The sequence below is a fragment of the Centrocercus urophasianus genome, unplaced genomic scaffold, assembly GCF_019232065.1.
Source record: "Centrocercus urophasianus isolate 14NV4802_14NV808 unplaced genomic scaffold, USGS_Curo_1.0 seq_11, whole genome shotgun sequence".
Taxonomy (NCBI): domain Eukaryota; kingdom Metazoa; phylum Chordata; class Aves; order Galliformes; family Phasianidae; genus Centrocercus; species Centrocercus urophasianus.
This window is the reverse complement of record NW_024884253.1, coordinates 12,440,806-12,463,610: the sequence shown is the minus strand read 5'-3', so window position 1 is coordinate 12,463,610 and position 22,805 is coordinate 12,440,806. Positions and strand designations below refer to the sequence as shown.

Genomic DNA, 22,805 nt, shown 5'->3' with positions numbered 1-22,805 from the left:
CAGTATGGCCTTGAGGTATGTGTTATACCATTATCCTGATATATGGTCTCTCCTAGTTTGTGAGTAGAGGAGAAAGATGGTATGGGAGGACATTCTGCACTCATTCAATCTCACCCTACTCTGGATTTAACGTTGTAATGTCCTTCAGTACTGTGTCTAATAACAGAATTTGGGCTTGGAAAAAAACACTGTGGAAAAATTGGTAAACATAAAACCATCATTTGTGGGGTTTTGGCTCAAAAATCTGTTGTTAACATCAAACTTTTATCCCTCATATGGTGGCTTCTGGTAGATGGCATCCAAAAGCAAACTGCACCATAGACATCCACCCACAGTGGACTAGGAGCTAGTCCGTCATCCCTAAAGAACTCCTTGGCAGAAAGCTCTCATGGAAGTCTCTTCACTCATTATAAGGAATCTGAATTATTTTTACAGCAAAAGAACAGCTACAAGTGTCTTATTACTAATTAGTATCCACTTGGATAAAATACCACAGTCTTTTGTCTCTTGAGTGAAAAGCTGGGCATGAAGAATCAGTGCCAAAAAGAAAAACAAATGATAAAAAAGATTATCCCCATATATTGAAGAAATTTTCCAAGGCAAAAACAGCTAAACTTCTCACAGATAAGAGATAAATTGGAATAAACAGCTGTCAGTGTAAAATAAATATCCTGGATAATGTGCAGGACAGAAATAACTACAGCATCGTCAAACTCCTTTCTTCACTTTATTTAGCTGTTCTTGCATGTAGCTCTCAATCTTTGCACTGCTTTAGTTAGCAGAGCATTTATTTTTGATTCAGCTGCATTTGTTAAGACTGTAACAACGAAAGGCATTTCCTGAGAAGCTGCAAGGATGAGCAGAAAGAAAGAACAACAGCTAAGGAAATATGGGACCCTAGTAGTGCTTTTCATCTTCCAAGTTCAGATTTTTGGTTTTGATGTTGACAATCGACCTACAACAGATGTCTGCTCGACACACACTATTTTACCTGGACCAAAAGGTGAGGAAAATCAGGTTACTAATGCTGAGACCAATAGTGATAGAGGCTGTTTTTTTAAAAAGAGAAATGTGGAGGGCTTGCAGCATGGGATGTGGATGAAAGATCTCAGTTACTGCTGTCTGTAAAACCATCCAGAAAAGTGAAATTGTAACGGGGGAAAATGGCAGAGCAAGGAGATTTGAATTTGTTTTCTTCTTCAGTTACATATTCTCACATATTTTCATATGAATTAAATGCATCTTTTTTCAATTTTCTCCAGCCACATAAATCTTCTCTTATTTCTTGTATTCCTCCCACAGCCAGTACTGTTACTAGCCATAAATTGAGGAACTTTGTCTGAAAGTAAGCACCTATTCTGAACTGTTAATAGCTCACTCTGCATATAGTTGGAGAGAGAAATGCAAAACTTACTTAAAATGACTGTAATGACATTATTTCCAAGTGCTTACCTGTAAGCAGAGTTCTGCTGCATTCATTCAGACCTGATCCAGCAGCTCCTGGACCAGGACCTTCTCTATAGACCTCAAGAAAAACTCGATCAGCTCTGGCATGTGCATCTCTTTTATCTTCAAAATTCTTTGCAAATATATAAAAGCAAATTTTCTGCATTAACTTGCATTTTGTGTAATATATCTAATGTCAGTGCAGTTGCCTGAAGGCACCACAGCTGAAAATTAGGGCTATGACATACAAATCTATCTTGCAGCGACAGATCTAAAATCTATATTCAACACTACAGCTATTGCAGTTTGAACTATTGCCTTCTTTTTAGCAATTCATTGTATTTTTCTATAGGCACCAGAATAAGAGAAAAAAATGCAATTGATTTAAATTTTAAGCAGAAAAAAAGATTATCAAGACAAAAGTATTGCTCCAGACTAATTTGTTTTTATGATGGATTATTCAAATGCATGTTGCTTAAAGGACTATTTTTAATCAGCAAGTTAATTTCTTTGTGATTACAATCCAAGCTTTAGCTTTTGCTGCCACAGCATAAATGCAGAGAGATGTAACGATCCTGAAGGGAGCAAGTAGAAGTTTCTTTAATTAATATACGAGTAATGTGAGCTGAAGAACAAAGTTTGACAGAATTGTGTTTAACAAGTCACACGGCTAATGAGTTGGTCTCTGGACAAAGTGGGAGTAGTGGGATTCCAGTTGGTTTCTCTGGTCTAGTTGTGACAGGGAGCATTTAAAGGTTAGATACGATTCTCTGCAAGTGTGATACTGAGAAAATCAGGATTTAGCCATTATCAGCTTCCTGGCTGATAACAAGATACAAAAGGAGCCAAACATCTATTGGCAGGGTCCTCACTACCACTGTAAAATTACGTTACCATAGCCAAGATCCATGACTGTTAAAAGTGTTGAGCAAATCAACTCTAAATTACTGGCTCAAATCCACTGCAGATCATCAGAATATCTTGCAGTTAATGTGATATGATCCTATAACCTCATTTCAGTTCCTACCAGATTAAGCAAGGCAAGCTATAAGCATCCAAGGCAGCTATAAGCATCTCTCAGTGCAGACTGATTGACTGCCAGTCATTTGGGCAACTACAGATTGAGCAGGCTAGGTGTGTGACTATCCTGCTATTCCTCAGGCACTCCCTGGAGTTGATGAAACACGTTAACCTAGTATGACAGAAGAAAGTCTGATCTGATCCAGTTTTCCTCTAACTGTCTTGTGCCTAAGGACTCAGAACACAGGGTCCAAGCCTAGGACCACACAACAGTCACAGACAACACTTTGCTGCTCAGACGACAGTTAAACCCTGGTAATGGACAAACCTCTGACTTCCATTGCTGTAAGGTTTATTTTCTGCGCTCTATTTGTTGTGCTCCTTAGTTAACCATTTGCCTCTAATTTGCTCAGGGTCTTCAGCTATGGTGGAACACAGTGGTGCTCTCACAAGATGGAGGTGCTGAGCTTCCGTAGTACATTGGTCAGCTTCTCCTACCACAAGCCAGGTTGCTGTTGTGGCAACTTCCTTCTACATGGGCTTTAGTATCTAATGGAACTGAGCACCTAGAACTGTAAAGAACTAAAGAGTTTTGAATAGCTTTGCAAGGCTGCAGTGGCACAAACTGTTCAGTAGGCTAGATTAGGCTATGAGTGAGATTGGCCTTGGTATTACACAGCAGTAGTGCTGCTTTACCTATCACACAGCAAGGGAGGTGAGAAGGCTGAGGGAAAAGTGGGGATATTTGTAGAGATTCTGAACTTATCACCCTTTGTTTCTTGTACCGTTGAAGGTTTCATTACTCACTTCATCATCTAGGCATTCACAGTTGCTACAAGAGCAAGCATTTGACATTTCTGCATTGTCACCCTAAAGATCACCTGTTTGGTGTCCTGAAAATCAGCTGCTGCTTGTACAATCTGCTTGTAACTTGTCTGGGTTAATCTGTGTAAGACAAAATTTTCCCCTTCAGAAATACACCCTTTTATATGCTTAGACTTGGGGTGTCACACGGGAAATACGATATGAGTGCTGAGATGAAAAGAAAGGGTAATTCCAGATTGATTATCAGGAAAGTCTTCATACCTGTTGTGCTGCACTCTCCTGCTTCTGAAGAGTATCAGCAGAACCAGAAAACAGACAGCGAGAAAATACTCTGGAAGGATACAATCTCCCAGGAACAGAAGGAAGGCAGTAGATGTCCTTTAAGTCTTTTGCACTTCCAGTTACTAAGATGAAAGTTTGTCTGAATAAAACAGGTCAGAATCACAAATAAATAGGAGTTTCAGCCTGACCTCTGCTGGTGAAGTGTGATACAAACCCAGCACTCTGCAGTCCCCTCCATCTGCTGCTTTGCCATCACTGTTGAAAGCAAAGGAAAATGAAAACTGTTTTGACAGAATTATGGAAAGAAAATTTATATATTTTCAATCCAGAAAGAAAAAAAAAAGAGGAAAAAAAAACTTTAAAAAAAGCAAAAGCTGTTACTTCTCTTCCAGTCTCCTTTTCTATGTAATGCTCAAAGGTCTCAAAAAGAGAGCAGTTATTTAAATGAACGTAGCCCTAGCACAATGGCTGCCTTCATAAGAAAGCTGATGAGGTATGTCACAAATTGGCTGATACAGCAGCTAAAAAAAGAAATCTGAGAAGCAATTTCTTAGACCCTTATTAAAATATTAAAAAAGAGAAGCAAATTTGTTCTTCCGATCGAAATACATCTTCAGCATTTGTAACTGATTTTGGTGTTTGACCTGAGGTGTTTATGAATGACTTGGATTTAGCTGGAATGGCTTGGTGTAAGATCTCTGAAAATATAAGGTAGGTAATGCTTATTCACAGTAGATTAAGTAGGATAATAATGACCAAATTCTGCACTCATTAACTTCTTGGATCCAAACAAAACCAGATATAGCATAAACAAAGCAATGAATTTTTCAGGGAAGCCAATTACTTGGACTAACAAGGTTAGTCATGGCTCTGTAGCCTTCCAAGCCTCAAAATAGGCTGGTGGCTGCTGCTTTGAGCGGAACTGTGGGGAAGCAGCTTTTAACGCTATGAGAGAAAAAGCATCAGTTGTTGGTCCGTGCTTTTGCCACAGTAAATCAGTCATCAACAATATTAGTGAAGAAAAATGCTGAGGCCAAAACTTCAACTCCTAAACTCTCATCAAAGGTAGGAATGGGGGTAGAAGAAGAACAAGGATGGCTTTACAGAAGTGTGGAATGAGACTGCAGTTGATTTCATGTGGACTTGTGGGAGCTCAGTGTTCCTGAAGTCTGACTCTAGATCTTGCTATCTGTCCCAGGTCTCCCAGCTCATTTCCTTTGAAATCCAGACACAGGACTTCAAAGACCTTGAGTAAGATCCAAGTCGAAAAACTGGAATGAGATGAATACTGAAGAATACAGAGTTTCCCATAGCAATTCAGATGTAAAGTGTTTCCTTACTATTACTTTTGACAAATGGTGCTTATAAACTCTATGACATTGGCTAGCACCTCAAAAATAGCATTTACTGTGGTCTCCTGTATAGCTGTCCATCTCTTAGCTTTAATTGTTCTTATGCAATTCCACTCCTGAAAAACCTAAAACTCTCTCAGAAACCAGATATGCTGCTATCCACATTTCCTTCCAAAAATAAGAAACGCCTTACCACATCCTATAGGCTGCTCAAACCTATAACTAAGCTTCCCTCTTAGCGCCTCATGTTCGATCTGAAAAGCAGCTCACAATCAACACATAATTCTGTTTTTTACACATTTTTACCTTCATATATTTTAGCATATGCTAAGCTTTTGAAGTTTTTCAGCCTGAGTTACAAAACATGCAGGAGGGCACTTAAATGCAAATTTAAAATATACTGGGTTTGTATTTCTTACCAGTGTAGGTTTGATTCCTCATTCAGACCACTGTAGTCTATGGGTCTTGGAGATCACATCATAACGGCAGGGGATCTGGCTTGGAAGCTAAAATTGGGACAAATCAAGTGAAAGGAGTATCAGAAATAATACAAATTATTACTGTACTATTAGGGACACAATATATATCCTGCTCATGCACAAAGTCCCACAGTTTCAAATAATACAAGTCAGCAGAGCTCCATTGACCCTACTAAGAGTTTGATTCTGACTCATGAATAGAATGAGGGGCTATTTCAAGTGAAGTCAATGGATGTTTAGAAGCAGAAAACAGAAAAGTGAGCAGAGAATCCAGTTTATTCTTGAGATTCTTTCCACTTCACCAGGAAAAGTGACTGAGTCTCCGTTCTCTAACGGAGATAAGTGAAAAAAGACAAGAACCTGTGAGCAAAACACTTATATTTCTCATGGTACAAACCAGTGGTACCAGTGAAGCAATGCATGTTTCCTGCAGGGCATGGGGAAGAGTGGTTGCAACTGAAGTTACTCATTATAGCTGGACGAGGCAGTTGGGTTCTTTTCCAAAAAGGGAGAGCCATCACTCTGACCATAAGCTTCTACCTTCCCCTTGTACTGGCTCAACTGTTCATTCATCAGACTTCTCACTGAGCCAATTCAGCTCACTAAAAATGGGTATGATATGCATTATTAGTGTTTCCCTTCTCATTTCCATAACTCATTAAATGCAGGGTGAGATGAGTGCTCAAAATCAGACAGAGTAGGAGGGAAGTATGCAGGTCAGTGCTGAGGGCTGGTGGGAAGAGGAATGAGGCAGGGACATTGCGTTGAATCAACTCCAGCCAGATGACTTCATTTAGTTCCAAGACAGCACAAGAAATCCTGTCCTCACTTGTCATATATAGCTTGGAAACAGAAATCCCCACAGCTACGGGAAATTTGCTAAGGATCTAAAGGACACTGAAAGTGAAAATTAGAGGAAATCTTGAGGCTTTCCATTGACGTAGCTATGACACACTTATGCAATGGAAAGACAGTTTTATTTGTTTATTTCTTAGAGTCTGTGACTCCCTCTAGTGACCAAACCTCTCAAATGGATTGTATGCATGCAGGTGCTGCAGAAGCTTAGTGAGCGCAAAGCTTTTCCAAGGCAGTCAGTTCCTCCTGGAAAAGCTTCAAAGCTTCAGAATTACACAGGTCATTATTCCTTTATTTTAACATTCAGGGCAATGGCATCACCTCACCTCCCCACAGTGTCTGCAGAAATGGAGAGGGTCCCCATGCCTGTAGCAGGACTCCAGGCATGAACCGTGGAGAACAGCAGCACTCATAACGTGCTCACAGGGTACAGCCACATGACATACTGCATATAAAGCCCTGTGATGGGACTCACTGACAGAAATGCTAGATGCATCCAAGGCAAGTAGTGCAAAGCACCCATGTCCAAAAAATACAAGGTTAACCACCCTCTCTCCCTGCAGTTTATCAGCCATGACCCAGGACTTCTCTACTTTTTTCAGATTTGGTCTTTAGCCTACCAAAAGAGGTTTTTCTGTCATTTTACAAGGTAGTTATGCCCTGGAGCATGGAGGTAGGTACCAGGGGCTGTGATATCTACTAAATGAGTTCAGATAGTGGGAAAGAATAGGGCTCTAAAACTGATACAGACCCAGACAGTCTGCTTGGTCTTTCTGCTTCACAGGATGCATTTTCATTGATTCACTGTAAAAGAGAGGCTTAGAGAACACTAGCATCCATGGAGTATTTTTGGTCAGAAGTGAGGAACTGCAGCTAACTCAGGCCATGACTTATCAGCACACATGGAAAACTCTCAGTTAAATCCAGCTGGAGGGTTTTGTGTGCTCCCGGAGACAACAAGCCTAAATCCAGTTCAGGAGTTCCAGCTTTAGACCCCACACAGCCTGCAGAATTGCTGCCATGCTGTCATGGGGCAGCATCCACAGATAGGTACAGTCACTATAATCCATCCTGATTCTCTAAGAAGTGGGGTCAGCCCTTGATCACAAGACTTGGGAAGCCACTAAACATAAGTGAACTGTTTAGCCTGAATACTTTCTCCATTTGCGAGTACAAACCAGACAACAAAAGACTTATTTGAGGATAGAGCATGCCATGCAAAAAAGGAAAAGTACCTGGGGGTATTGGTGCATGGCAAGCTGGACATGAGCCAGTAATGTGCTCTTGCAGCCCAGAAAGCCAACTGTATCCAGGGCTGCATCAAAAGAAACATGGCCAGCAGGGCAAGGGAGGTGATCCTGCCCTTCTGCTCTGGGCTGGTGATGCCTCACCCAGAGTACTACATGTGAGATGTGAAGTCCTCAGTACAGGAAACACATAGACCTGTTGGAACGCATCCAGAAGAGGGCAACAAAAATGATCCAAGGGATGGAACACCTTTCCTATAAGGATAGGCTGAGAGAGCTGGCGATGTTCAACTTGGAGAAGGCTCCAGGGAGACCTGAGAGCAGCCTTTCAGTATCTAAAGGGCAGCTACAGGAAGGAAAGGGACAGACTTTTTAGCAGTGTCTGTAGTCATGGAACAAAGGTTTCAAGCTTATACAGCTTAGATTTAGGTTAGATATAAGGAAAATGTCTTTTACAGTGAGAGTGGTGAAGCACTGGAACAGGTTGTTCAGAGAGATGGTGGAAGCCTCATCCCTTGAGACTTCCAAGGTCAGGCTGGATGGGGCTCTGAGCAACCTGATCTAGCTGAGCATGTCCATGTTCATTGCAGGAGAGTTGGACTAAATGACCTTTAAATGTTCCTTCCAACTCTAAGGAGTCTATGATTCTATGATTTAATGATTCTATGATATTTAAAATCTGTGACATAGAAGTTAACCAGCTTGCAGGAATATGAACAAAGTAGAGTGATACTTGTTTCACCTATTTGCTACTAGTTCTCTGGGTTTCGGATGCTAATGTATTGCATTATCTGAAATCCTTGCAGGAACAGTTTTAAGGTTACAATTTGCTAATAGGGTTAAAACATAACCTGATACTTCTCCAGCAGCACAAAGGAGGATTTAAATTCCAGGCATAGATTAAAACATATGAGGTCAGGATCAGAACGTTTTTTTCCCTATAAGACAAGTCACAGAGCACAAAGCACAGCAGTACAACAATTCAAACACTGTCCAGAGCACAGCCAGGAGTCAGATTCGGAATTCTATCAAATTAAAAACAAAAAACAAACAAAAAAAACCTTAAAAGTGTCTACTACAGTGAAATGCTGTCCACATGAAGTCCAAGAAGGAAGGGAAAGATGCTTATAGAGAGAAAGCCAACTCAACCCCGTTCAAAAACACGGTCAACCAACCTTTCACAGTCCCTCCTACCTCCTTGCAAATCATAGCAGAACCACAAGGGGGGAGCCTAACCCAAGAATTCACATTTCTTGCCAAAATTTGACATCACACAATACCTACGACTGGGCACAGTGGATTGATAATTCTAACACCATATTATCAAGCATTTGGCTTAATTCATTCTTAAATTAACAATTAAATGTACCATTAATTAATACTGTTGGCTTCTACACTTGCCTATCCATACTTAGATGTGATTTTGGGGGAAAAGAATTCTCCTTCTCTTACAGACAGGCAAATTCATCTTATTTCCATTTCCAGAGTATGGGAACTAAGGCAGAGCATGTATGCCAAGATGAAACAGGTGATAGATCCTCCTGCCCTGTTCTTTAGGTTTTCTCATGGCTTGAGCAAAAACTAGGACCTCATAATTTCTCCAAATGTCCAGAGCAAACTTTCCCACACCTTTTACCCCTTTAACCTGCCAGCTCTTAGTCTAATGATTGACAAGCAAGAACCGAGCTTCATCTCTGGCAGCCTCATGTGTGCAAAACTTGCTCCAAAGTTCCTCAGAAAAAAGCCACTGCAGCTTTTACTGGCTCTGTATGGTAGCTGAGATTGAAAGAAAACACATTTGGAAAGTAATCACAGCTTCTGTGCTGGTATATTGACTTTCTTTCCAGGGCTCTAAGATTACTGTTTAAGCAATATTTCTTAATAGATAAATAGATAGATAGATAGATAGATAGATAGATAGATAGATAGATAGATAAAAGATAGATAAAAGCTTCTTTCTGCAGAAAACAAGTCTCAACAGAGTCCTTAACCCAACAGAGCAGTCTGTGAGACACACAGAAGGTAATTCACCGGGCTGACAGGTGGTGAGGACCAGGGTGACAGGTGGAATTTGGAAGGTTTGCAAGAATCTGGTTTGCTCTCCCACATGACACAGGCCAAAGAAACTCTCTTAGCTGTTTTTACACCAGAGCCAGAATTGCAGCATATTGCATGTCATAGGGGAATTCACTGCATAGGTAAGGACTGCAAGTGAAGCCTCTTAGGTTTGCCTCCCCTGCTGGAGAGCATGGCCCACTTTCTAAATAACCTCATGTTACCTTTCTAGTCAGAACTCATCCAGCTTTTCCAGTCTTTGAATCACACCCTGATTCCTTTCTATTATCACACATTTCCTCCCCTGCATGGGTTTGCACACTATGATCACATCAGCTCTTAACCTTTTCCTGGAACCACATTTTACAAGGTTTTTGTCAGCCTCTGGGAATCTTTTCTGAGTTTCTCTCCTACTGAGAAGTGACTCTTACAGTTTTCTCAAGGGCTTCATAGCTGGGTTTGGAAAGGACAATTGCTCAGTTTCTCAGTCGTAAATGATGCTTACACTGAGGTCAACAGCAAAATTAAACTGCAAGTTCTCTGGCTCTGCTGTTTGATGACCTCTAGGCAAGAACTCAGTACAAGCAGGCATCTTTCCATCAGCTCGAGGTTCAGACTTACAGCTTCATCACAGCTTCAAGAAGCTTGGCTTTTGGAAATACATGTGGATTTCTCAAGTATCTTTGAAGAATCAGTAAGAATAAAAATTTAAAAATTCTCCTGTTGGCTGTTTGTAACCTTTTCCCTTCCAGTTTTGTCCTGTGGCAGCTGGTGTTGAAAACAAAGCAGCCGAGCGTACCAGCACACAATATGCCATGTGTCTTCCTTGTCCCTTCCTCTAAGGAGCGTTTCCTCCCCAGCTCAGCCTTGCATCACCACTGCCCACCACCCCTAGGACACCGTGACTAATGGGGTGAGCCTGATTTCCTCCAAAAGGTCCCAACACTAAAGCTTTCTGTGGCATATGGGACAAACTCAGTCCAGTGCCCATATCCAACGCACAGAGGACCTCGTACTATGTTTTATATGCTGCAGTTAACACCCGCTGCCTCTCATCTCTCATCACCCCATAGAGCAGCCCATGACACGCTGCCTTTTGGCTACAAGAGTAGCACAAGGTAAATGAAAAATGAGTGGGTGATGTTTTTCATAAAACAAGAATGAGAGAGGGTACCCAATGAAGCAATCGATCTGAAAGCAACATGGGAAGCTACTTTCTCCCCCAGCACGTAACTAAATCTTTGGCCATTTTGTCACAGGATGCTACAGAGACAAGAAATATAAATGAGGTTAAAAGGCACAAAACTAACCTTTGCAGGGTAGAATAATCAGTTGCTCTTCACATGTTGACTACTGGATGCAGTCCTTCAGCCAGGTAAACCCTAACGACACTGCTCATGGGGAAGAGTCACCCTCAACACTCAGTTGGAACTCAGTTCCACAAAAGCCTTCTGCTAGGGCTGGAGACTCTGTCCTCAATGAGACAGGTCATTGGTCTTGTCATGTGATGCAGCAAAGAGGAAAGATGTTCTTGGGATCAAAACTAAGAATACAAAGATACAAAAATCATCCCCATTTGTACCTCTGATTTTCTGTTTTCCTGCATAAACCCAAGAAAAAACTATATGCAGTGTTAAAGTAGATGATATTTCTTTCTCATTCCTAATTGCAGTCTTGCTCTTTTAGACTGCAAGCTGCTCAGTAATTTCTACACATATACACAGTAATCTGTGTAATAGGTCCTTGATCTCATTTGGGGAAATCTCTGCACTACTGTAACACAGTGAATTTTCCTCCTATAAATACTCTGTGAGTAATTCAAAATAAAATATTGGAATAACTGCAAAATATGTTTGCTATATTAACATATGCCACTTGTCAAAAAATGAAGGCAAGACTTCTGCTGTACTAAATGCTATGTCCATGTAAAGAACTATTGCAATACATTTACATTCTTTCTGTTTCTATAGCATCTAAATACCTTGAACTCGAGAGTCATGAGGAAAATTAGTAAACTCCAGTTGCTTCCGTTGGCATTTCTCCCAGATTTCCCAATAGGTAAACGCCTGTTTATTTATCTGCTTTACAGCTACTAGGCCTTGAAGGATAAGAGTTGGAGTTGATGTTGTAGAATTCCTACACCAGAACAATTTCTCCAAAAGGGAAAATTTTTAGCTTTTCCTAATAGTCAGATTCATCAGCTCTTCTTTGGAAATTTGTCCCATGGCTACACCACCTTCAATGTGAAATACAGTTTTGAATAAAGGTGACTGTAAACTTGATTTCTGAGGTTGTACTGCTGCATTTACTACACTGGGTGAAATGTACCATGATGTTTCACTTTCTGTTTGGTTTTTGTTTTTTTTTGTGAAAGGGGATGATGGTGAAAAAGGAGATAGAGGAGAAGTGGGCAAACAAGGAAAAGTTGGACCAAAAGGACCTAAAGGTATTTATGATGGTTTGTTGGCTATTATGGGTATATGAATCACAATACAGAATCACAGAATGGCCAGGGTTGGAAAGGACCTCAAGGATCATGAAGCTCCAACCCCCGCCACAGGCACATTTAAATCCTCCACATTTAATACTAGACCAGGCTGCCCAGGGCCCCATTCAACCCAGCCTTGAACACGTCCAGGGATGGAGCATCCACAACCACTCTGGGCAGCCTGTTCCAGCACCTCACCACTCTCACAGTAAAGAAATATGTACAACTGCATTTAAGATTAGCGCTGTTTAATGCTTTTCATTCCTTTTGCTCCAGTGGATTTCACAATGCCTGTCAAACATTAATCAGTGAACCTAACCATGTTCTGAGAGCTTGGTGCAATTCCTGCCAATACATAATGAGAGTCTGGCAATAAATGTAAATAGTCACATAATAAACCAGCACATTGACTGCTGCTCTCTCAAGTTGTGACCATGAGCGAGATCCAGAAGACTGACACCCTCCCAGATCACATGTGTAATTGGAAAGATTACTGTTACGTCAGTGAAATGATCTCACAGGTGAAAGTGAATTTTGAATCATGATGCTCAGCAAAACTCAGTCTCAGCTGTCCCTCTTTTATAGAAGAGCAAACAGAGGCAGACAAGACAGCATCAGTTTTGTTTGCATGTATTAACTCCAAAGCTTAAGGTGCCAGTAAGTGGATAATGCATATCCATATACTTTCTCCCTTGACAGCGGTCTAATATTTTAAGAGTAAGGTTTTCACTTGTATAGAATCTTTTTAATTGCCCTGTTATTACTATTATAATAAAAATCTTTTTCATTTTTAAATGCATTCAGAGGACTTTGGATCTTACCTTAAATAGATCAGGTAAGACTCAAGCAGATCAGGTAAAAAAAAAAAAACAAAAAAACCCACCAAATCCTTAAGAAGCACCTTAGTGATGTTATCTTCAGTGTGAAAAGTGAGATTTCCTAAGCTCTGCTCTCACTATCAACCAGCTACTTCAGAACTTACACTGCTAACCACTCAGAAAGGTAACCAGTATTTTGGTGCTCCTAGGACTGGAAAGCAAGCACAGTGCAAGCAGCAGCTTCTTACGTACATTTCTACTTCCAGAAGGATTCCCAGCAAAGCCATGAGAACTCCTCCTCCAGAGGAAAGCAAAGGCTTTTTTCTACTATAGAGAAATAGTAATAAGATAAAATAATAATAATTAAAAAAACAAAACAGAAAAGAGACACACTTCCCAAGCAACTTGCTGATGGTATAGTTTAGTTGTGAAGTAAAATCAATATCTGAATACTAACAGTTTTAGTTTGTATTTTCTATAGGAAAATATGAAGTTTCTGGCAGATGAACAGGCAGTTTTACTAAGCTGCCTTGCAGAGTCCTACTGGTCCCCCAGCAGCTGTGATATGAGCTGCATGCAGCCACAACAGACCCGGTTTAAGTGCTTTTCTGGCACTGGAGTCACTTGCTGTTCCCTGCCAAAAGTGGGGCTGCCAGCAGCCCTGAGGCTGACAGAAGAGCCTCAGCAGCCCAGGTTGGTACAAGCAAGTCTAAATAAAAACTAAAGCTGTGAAGCTTGCAGTGTGTTCACATGTATATTCACACGAGCATGTCTGTTGTGTCTGTCTTACACTGGGACTCGTCATGCTCAGGAAAAACAGCAACAGTAGAGGGGTTGCATTTCAGGGAAGAAACGAAGAAGTAATCCATACTCTTCTTAAAATTTCTTCTCTCAGGAAACAAAGGAACTGTAGGGGATGTCGGTGACCAGGGAATGCTTGGGAAAATCGGTCCGATTGGTGGAAAAGGTAACCCCGACTTGGGAATTTTCTTGTGTTTTTTCTTCAAAGTAAATATGTGTTTTGTGTGAGTTCCAGGTATGGAGTATCATCAAATACTGGCTGCAGCTGGTGCTCTCCAAAGAAAATTATGCAGAAAGATCAGTGATTAGAGCTAACTGAAATATTTATGTTTCCCACATACAATATATCGCTTACTGGGCTAAATACAGTTTGCTCAATAGCTTAAGAAATCAGTCTTTGGAGATGATAGAAGAGAAGGGGGAAATCTGGGCCTGGTGAAATAAACAGCACAAATCCTCTGTTACCTCAAAAAGAGAAAGCCAGATTTGTGCTCCTGTATCCAGTGCTGAAGGGCCTGAGCCAATACCTTGCTGCTGCTCAGGGTGCCACACCTGCACCGTGCAGGAAGTGTGTAGGATAGCAAGGTAAGGAGAAGAGTTTAAGAGTTTTAAGAGAGAACTTACATAACAAAGAACAACTACTCCACGCAAATGAAGGTAGACTCCAACTCTAATCATTATTCCATGAAATTATTGCTCTAGCATCCTGAAGAGATTAGGCATTCCTTTTAGAGCTGAAGAAGAAGAAATATTACTTCTGCCATAGTGAGATCTGCCTTAGCAACTCACCAGGGATAAACTATCCTAAGGGAAACTCTGTGGTCTCTAGCCAAGCAATTGATCCAGCCAAGCAGGTGAGTGGGCAGAACAACTTATCATGAGAGCTTCTCACACCAGTGCCTATTTAATAAACCCACGATGGCCTCCAGCCAACCCCACTATCAGAGAGGAACAAAAGAATTTGGCCTAGGGGATGCATTTTCAAAACTCCTAGACAACTGAAGACACAGATAGCTGTATCTCCTAAGGTGTTTTCAATCACCAAAGGAAACTAGAATATAAGAATCCCACAAATTGTTTATCTGAAAGTAAACCAGTGATCTAAGCCTTTAAACAAGCTGTCTGTCAACCCGACTGTACAATTTATTGGCCCTTTGTACATGGGTCTTTTTTTCTCATTTCCTTTTTCATGTGCAGAAGCAAAGGCCACTAAGTTACTCTTTAGACTTACCATTAAGCATTCAAGTTCTTAAGGAAGCAACCCTGAAATTTCAGCATATAAGTGGGCAGGGTGCCAAGCAATGCTAACTGAAATGCCGGTCAGTTACTGATTTCTGTCTTTAAAAAATACAACCATATAAAAGAATAATCACATCAAAACATAGCTATCAACAAGGGAGAGCATGTATTAACACTAATTGGCCTCTGAAGGTTTTAATTCATAAAAGAAGAGCTGACATTAATTTCAGACAAAGTCCATCTGCTCCTGCGCTACACAGCTGAGACTTATGACAGCTGTCAAATTATAGCTGAGATCATTAAAAAACAGGCTGGTCACCTGTATTTAGATATTAGCATGGCATTTGGAGAAGCAATTCTACCATTTTTTTTATGATACACAGAACTAGAGGAAAGCAAGAGGAAAATAAATCATCTTTCCATAAACTATATCTGAAATGAAATACTGCTCCCTAGTGACCTCATTTTGTGCAGGTGCTAACTGCTGCCCACAAACAGCAGTTGCACACATGAATTCTGAGCCTCAGTGCCCACCCGCCTCATCCATTGCCTTGTCCTGATGTGAAGCTGCCAAACCCAGGAAGGTCCTGCAAGGCAGCGAGTGGCCAGGTTTCACCTGCCACAGATTCCTGAGTGCTTGCAGCCTCTCGGGATCATGGTGCAGTTTATATTTAAAGCAGTACCAGGAACCAGCCGCACACAACATGCCTGTGTTATCGGCGGGTTAGTTATTAAAGTGTTCTCACTTATTTTCATTAATCATGGCTTGTTTGACTTGGCGCAGTGGCCAGTACAGTACATTAGGCCTTCCTATTAGAAGCACACCACTAATATATTATTAAACAAGTTTTTCAGATATGCACCATATGAGATCTGAGAACATATTTTCCTCTTTATCCAGGTGACAAAGGAGCCAAAGGCATATCAGGGGTGTCTGGAAAAAAAGGAAAAGCAGGTATGCTGGGCATCTTTCTCTGAAGAGTGCTTGAGTTTGCTTATGTTGGGTCTTCAGTTTCAGGGTTGGTTTGTCTAGAGTTTTACAAAATGTTGAGGCCCATAGACAAACTTCAGAATGGGTGAAACAAGCAGGAATAGTGTGAAAAGTTTTGTTTAGCAAAGTAAGGCTCGTGACATGAGTGATGGTGATGCTACACAGCATAGGGAGAAACTATACAATTGAATGGGCAATGGTTGATAACATAAAACTGAATGCATCAACAGGTAAGGAGAAGTTTAATACTGAAAACTGGAAAGTTTCTGAATACCAAAGGAATGAACTCCTTTAACAGTCTTCTCTTAAAAGCACCAAGACAAAAACGTATGTAATTTTAGAAAGATCATAATTTGTTGTCAAATGAATGCAACACATTGGCTTATAGGAGGAGAATTTGGATTTGATCACCCAGAAGGTTCTTCTCAGTCCTAATAACCATGGGTGTTTTCCCACCTTCAGTGTAGATTTTTAAGGCATTCCATATGATTCATCAGATTAGCTTTAGTGAGAAACCAACTTGTTTTCTTCCTGAAAATTAGAGAGGAAGCAACAAACACTATATCGAGTCAAATTTCAGTTTAACAGCCAAAAATACAACCTAGACTTCAGTGCTTGACAGCTACTGATTATTTGAGTTGGCATCAACTATTTCTGCTGTACCACAGCTGCATGTAGCTAACGTGGTCCATCCAACAAGGTTTTTCCAGTCCCACCTCAATGCCTATTTCGAATAATCTTTCACTGAGAAAACAGTGGTGAAGTTATTTCTATCAGAAGTCTAGGGAATCGCTGCTGTCAGTGGATGCAAAGGATGCAAAAGGATACACTTATCATTCAGATGTAACACTGTGAGATCTTCACGGCAAACCACACATCCACAGTCAGATGGATGTGATGATAAGAAGGGCACTGAATGCGCAAATGCTATACTGATATGGGTGGAAGGAAGATGGCAAACCCTTCCGTTTGCAAAATATATATATATATTTCTGAACAGATGAATTCTCTGTCCTTTGTATTGCAACAGGCACGGTCTGTGATTGTGGAAGGTACCGCAGAGTTGTTGGACAACTGAATATCAATGTTGCTCGGCTTAACACATCCATCAAGTTTGTAAAGAATGGTAAGGATCACCATGTATTTGGTGTGATTTATTTGGCTCTTACAACATTTACCACAGCTATTCTCCCACTACTGCTGTTCTACAGCAGCATACAGGCCAAGACAGAGGGTCCCACTGTGTGAGGCATTCCAAAAGCATACAGAAAAGAAAGTCTGGTACCTGTAAGAATATGAGCAGCTGGTGAAAGCAACTACAGAACAGCAATGATCAATAGCACAGCAGAAATAATCATGACAGAACAAGACACAGCTTGCTAACTGCCTCTGCACTTTAAGCCTGCTCACCCTCAGATTCAATGGCCATTCACACAACAAAAGGGAAAAAGTTGTGCCAATCTGATCCATAGAGCCAGAAAAAGCTCTAGGAACCTCTTCATCTTGCTGCTGCTGCACAGAAGAGCTGCATTCTTTCACGGTGCTCCTCTCATGCCTCCCTTCACTGAAAGCATCTTTCTCTGTAATAAGGGAGATACCAACACCCCAAAGACACGGGTTATCATAAGTCACGTCTATAGGCAGTGCTGACAGCAGAACAGTGCAAAATGCCCCTTTTGAAAGGAAAGAAGAGCATTTCCTGTTGTAGCAGAGATTTTGGAAAGGCTCCACAACCACTTATTGGACTCAATCTAATCTGGAAATTAAATGTGTCTGAGGCAACTCTCTGGTTCTATGGGCAACTGGCACGCTCTCATCTGTATTGGTAAATCCTACAGAACTGAGTGGTTCTCTGCTAACTCCTTGACTGTTTCTGGAGTAGCTCCACAATTCGGGGATTGTTATTTGCCTGCAGCCAAAGCTGTGACTAGGACTACTCCAGCAATCCAGACTAGCACCAGCTACCCAGGAATGCTTCTTGGCACTGCTAAATTCACTAGGATATCTGCTGCCTGAGAGATCTGCCTTTTAAAGTTGCTGAGCAGCTACACTTTTCTTCCTATTCAGTGTCCCTTAGTGGCTACATCAGCTGTGAACATCAGGCACTACTTAAAACGACTTATTTTAGTAGTCTCTTTTACTTTCACCTACATTGAAAAGGCACCAGCTATTCAATTCCCCCATTTTGCTATCTCACAGCACTCTTCCACAATCTAGAACACAATATAGCAATAGTATACGAAGCAACCAGGGTGATCCAGAGTTATTCATTGCTACTTGTCCATTCAGTATGCCTTGATTTGGTAACTTCAAGGATGTCCAGTACAAAACAGTCACAGGGGACACATGCCACTCAGGACTGAATGTATGTAAGGTTCTTGTCATTCCTACTGGTAGCATCAGTCTCTGATCATGTCTTTATTGTTCACCCTAAATTCAGTGGTGGGAACAATTTACCTATCTTCTTTTCATTAATGCTAATGTAAAAACCATCTTCTAGTTATAGTGGAACAGAAGAACCTTCAATAGCTGTTAAAATGCCATTAAAGATTTATTTTTCCCCTTTAAAGTTATAGCAGGTATCAGGGAGACGGATGAAAAATTCTACTATATTGTCAAAGAAGAGAAGAATTACAGAGAAGCCGTGATGCACTGCAGAGACAGAGGAGGAATACTGGCCATGCCTAAAGATGAGGCAACCAACGCCCTTCTTGCCAACTACATCTCCTCAAGTGGCCTTTTCCGAGCATTCATCGGAATAAATGACATAGAAAAAGAAGGGCAGTTTGTATATGCAGACAGCAGCCCACTGCAAAACTACAGTAATTGGAAGGATGGGGAGCCTCACGACTCCACAGGACATGAGGACTGCGTGGAAATGCTCAGCACAGGAGAGTGGAATGACTCTGAGTGTCAAGTCACCATCTACTTTATCTGTGAGTTCCTCAAGAAGAGAAAATAAATATGCAACAAAAGATGTCTGGCACCTTCTGTACACACAATAACCGCTCCTCATTCATGCACTGTAGGGAATGCAGATAAACAAAGACAGGGCTGAATCTAGCATAGACTGGGTTAACTAAGACTAACTAATGCGATACGGCAGTGACCATAAAGCCAGCTCAGGTCTGCAGGGGGCATCCAGCCAACTGTGAATTTTTATTTCATTTTTATGTGTAATTGAGGGTGGTTGGGAAAATTTAAAGCACGTGGAGGCAAACATGATTTCACTAATGCAGCGGAGGACTCACTTATCTCTGCTTCTCACTTAATCACCTGCTTGGTTGGCTGAGGTGTGAGGAACAAAGCAATGGCAGTTCTGCAGGTCTGCACAGCTTGCCTGCAACCTGAGAACAGAAGGAACACTTCTAGCCTCTGATGCCTTCAAAAAAGCTGTGCAAGAATCTAGAAAAGTCCAACATAAAGAAAACAATACAAAGGAAGCACAGCCACTGCTGTAGGAACAGTGCAGAATTTGCTGTCAGAGCCTGGCTCCTCAGTTATCCATGTCAGCATGTTCATAATGGATCAGATTTTCATATGTTGATAATAGCAAAGGAACACATTCCTGCATACAGTGGAAGAGCTCACATTCACATGGCTTCTACGACACCACTGCCAGGACTGTTCTGAAGTCCAGGATGCTTCTGAGACACAACATCCTTTTTACCTTCAGAAGTGATCCTGTTTATTGTTAGTCTTTCCACACGTTGCTTAAAAGTCTCACCTTTCCTCACAGCAGGAGATGCTAGTAAAGACTCCCGATTCTCTACAAGGAAGTGTATATTTTCTCCCCCACTTGGGACTAAAAAGGAAAAAATGCTATCTGGAAGCTGAGAACACTGGGCACTAGTCATAGTGCAGCCAATGCACATTGCAGGTCACTTTCAGCATTAGTTGCAAAATGTTTCTCTGGATATAAAGAGCTGGACATGAAGGCAGTCCCATCAGCAAGCAGTGGAGAGGGTCAGCTCTAAGTTTCCCTTTTGCAGCTGTATACAGCATTGCAAAGGCAATGAGACAGCTGTCATACTTAGCCAGCCTGCTCTTTGACAGTAAAATCCTCCGTACCATTTTCCAGCTGGTAGTTTGCCTTCAAGCTCATCTCTGAGCAGTGGCCAACACCAAAGCATTCCAGGAGGCTCTGTGACTCAGAGCTACTTTTGTAAGCCAGTTTATCGGCTACTTGTTATTCCAGAAAACCATTTGTTGTTACCAGCAGGAAATTACCTGTGTTGCTACACACCCTCCAGGGAACTATTCAGTCCCAAGAATGCAGGTGTGTGACCACGTATATTTTCATTGCTTCCCAACTATGCTATGAGCGTACTTCAGCAAACAGGTTTGCTTAGCACAATGTACCTCATCCTGAATTGTTCCTTCCCTGAGAATTTATACTCCCTGACATCAAGCAGAATTACACTTTTTAGGATCTACTGTAATAAACTTGTTAAATTATTTGGGTTTTAGAATCATTAATGATTAATGATAAAGAATTAATGGAAGAAGTTTCTTGAGGAAAAGTACTGCCTTTTGCAAAGTCAGGTCCAGACACTCACAGTATGTCAGTTCTTACTAGTCATGAGGAAATGGCACACTGACATTCCAGTGGGTAGACACGATCACACTAATACCTTCCCATCCTCCCTATCCTTACCTCTCACCTAAAATGTATCAAAACACGCTTGCCAGATTTGGAGTGGAGGGGTCTACATTGTGAAACTGTCTGACCATATTGGAATCACTGGCAGACAAAATCCAATCATTCCTTTTATGCTGACAACCATCATTAGTAGGCCATTTTCCTGTTCTTTAGGAGGAACCTTAAAGCTAGGAGAAGGTAAAGCAGCAGAAGTACTCTTGCTGTAGGATCAAGTTCTGCCTAAGATTTGACCAGGCAGTCTCCTTTACATACAAAATTAAGGAACAAGTGTCTAGATTGAAGCTAGGATCAAAGTAATAAAAAGGTAGCTGGATTCCATTGACCCTTCTAGCAGACAGCAAGTTACAAGTAACCCAGGACCATGCCTGATACATAGGAAGGAATGACTTCCCATGGTTGAGGGAAATAAGTGAGGAACTTGGGCTGGGTTTCTGCAGTGGAGAGGCCGCAACTGCCTCAAGCCTCCACCTCACTGACCACACCAGTTTCACTCTTTCTTAAATAGAAAAAATAAACAAAAACAACCCTTTTAGCCACTGTGCATTCACTGGGCAAGTAGACCCTGGCTGGCTGCTTCTTTGCTACTACAGAAGAGGGACAGCAGAGGATAACAGCACAGATTTTCAAACTAGCAAGGCATACTCAAGATCATGTGCTCATGCAAACCATTCCTGCATCACTGGGTCTCAGTTAATTTTGCCAAGAAGTCTAGCTAATAGGCCAAGCCAAATAAGACACTACACCATACAGGAAACCTGGCAGGTAAGTCCATATAGCACTGTACCATGCAGACACAAGCTTAAGCTTGCACTAACTCAAAGATTATAGCTGTGTTTTGCAGGAAAAATATGCCAGTTATAATTAAGAATTTGGGTTATATCACAGGTTTCATTGCTAGCCAATGGAAAATCACTGTGGTGGGTAAAGGTTCTTAGGTTTCTACATGAAGTGGCTGGATCCAGGAGCACAGGAAATGGTGTCTGACTATTCAGGATTTGTGGTCTGTTGGCGTAGGGTACTTAAACCATTTTACCTAATCCCAATATTATGCTTTTCCCATGTTTTTCTTTTCCTCATACCCAGTCTGAAACTTTCTTGTTTCAATTTATACCCTCTGTTACTTGTACTTACACCAGACACCACTGTGTAGAGCCTTGCTTCATTTTCTCAAAGACTCTCCTACAGGTCCCAGCAAACAGCTGCCAGGTTCATGCGAAGTGACTTCTATAGGCTGAATAAATCCATTTCTTTTACCTCCTCCTCACTATCCTCAGCAGAAAATGCCAGTTTCCCATGCCTTTTCTGAATGGGGTTGCTTAAAAGCGCACAGTGGCTAGATGTGGACTAATAAGTGATGACTGGCAGGAAAATCCCTTCAATCTCCTGGCAGTGCCCTGCTAACACAGTCAAGGGTGCTGTGAGCCTTCTCTGCTGCCGGGCCCCATTCTGTGTCATAGACAGCGCTGTCTGCCAGATTTCCCAGGGGACTTCTCTGTAAAGTCAGCACTAGCCTGTCTCCATCTACAGTTCTGCCTTCCTAGATGCAGGAAACTTTGCATTTGTCCTTGCTGAGCTCCTTAAGGTTCCTGTCAGTCCAACCCTCCAGCCAAGCTGGTTTCCTCTGCATGGCAGCCTTCCTGTGAGTGTATTGGCTGTTCCCTCCAATTTGGTGGCATGTGAAACCTAATGAAACCTGACTTTGCCACATCCTCCAGCTAATTGAGAGATGTTAAATGTGACAGTTCCAGTGTATAGACCATAATGTCCTAAATTGGATACAAAAATACTGTTGGAGACACAGTGTCAAAATTTTGCTAAAGTTGAGATAAATGACATCCACTGCTCCCCCTCATCCACAGCTCCAGTCATTTTATTGCAGAAAGCAGCCTGGCTGGTCAGGCATGATTTACTCTTAGAAAATCCAAACTGGTTGTTCTCAGTCAGCTTCTTCTCATTTACACGCTCCACGAGGGCTACTCTAAGTTCCTTAGGGACCAATGTGATGCTGATGATTTTAAAGCTACCCAGGTTATCTTTTGGCGTTTGTGATGAAGGAACGTTTGCCTATTCCAGATATTAGGAAACTGCTATGTTCACCATAACCTTTCCAAGTTAGAAAGGCCTTGCAACCAGTTTCCTCAGGACCTTGGATGCCTTCCGTCTAGTCCCATGGAGTTTTCTGATGAAACTCTCACAGGAAATCCCTTACTCAGCCATCAGCTATTGCTAATCATTCTGTGAACA

The 22,805-nt window shown here is 41.4% G+C and overlaps 2 protein-coding genes across 10 annotated transcripts in view; one reads left to right on the top strand and one right to left on the bottom strand.

Annotated features, from left to right (window-relative positions):
* The window catches only part of TNFRSF11B (TNF receptor superfamily member 11b), a 100,644-nt gene that overhangs the window by 63,203 nt on the left and 14,636 nt on the right, over positions 1-22,805 (bottom strand). For 6 of the 9 annotated variants that reach the window (XM_042809129.1, XM_042809132.1, XM_042809133.1 and 3 more), the window contains exon 2: positions 5,345-5,431. The exons of 1 other annotated variant lie outside the window; for it this stretch is intronic. Coding sequence is in view for 1 of the 8 variants with exons in the window: in XM_042809128.1 (XP_042665062.1) it covers positions 1,453-1,479 (27 nt within the window). In the remaining 7 variants the exon portion in view is untranslated. Of the gene's footprint in view, positions 1-1,452; positions 1,495-3,787; positions 3,829-5,344; positions 5,432-22,805 lie in introns of those variants that run through there. 2 more of the 9 variants (XM_042809130.1, XM_042809128.1) reach the window with 2 other exon arrangements.
* COLEC10 (collectin subfamily member 10) lies at positions 710-20,356 on the top strand. The gene is made up of 6 exons (XM_042809139.1): positions 710-1,003; positions 11,936-12,007; positions 13,763-13,834; positions 15,809-15,862; positions 16,929-17,024; positions 18,469-20,356. Exons 1-6 carry the CDS (start codon positions 856-858, stop codon positions 18,858-18,860), a joined length of 834 nt encoding a protein of 277 aa, XP_042665073.1. The 5' UTR covers positions 710-855; the 3' UTR covers positions 18,861-20,356.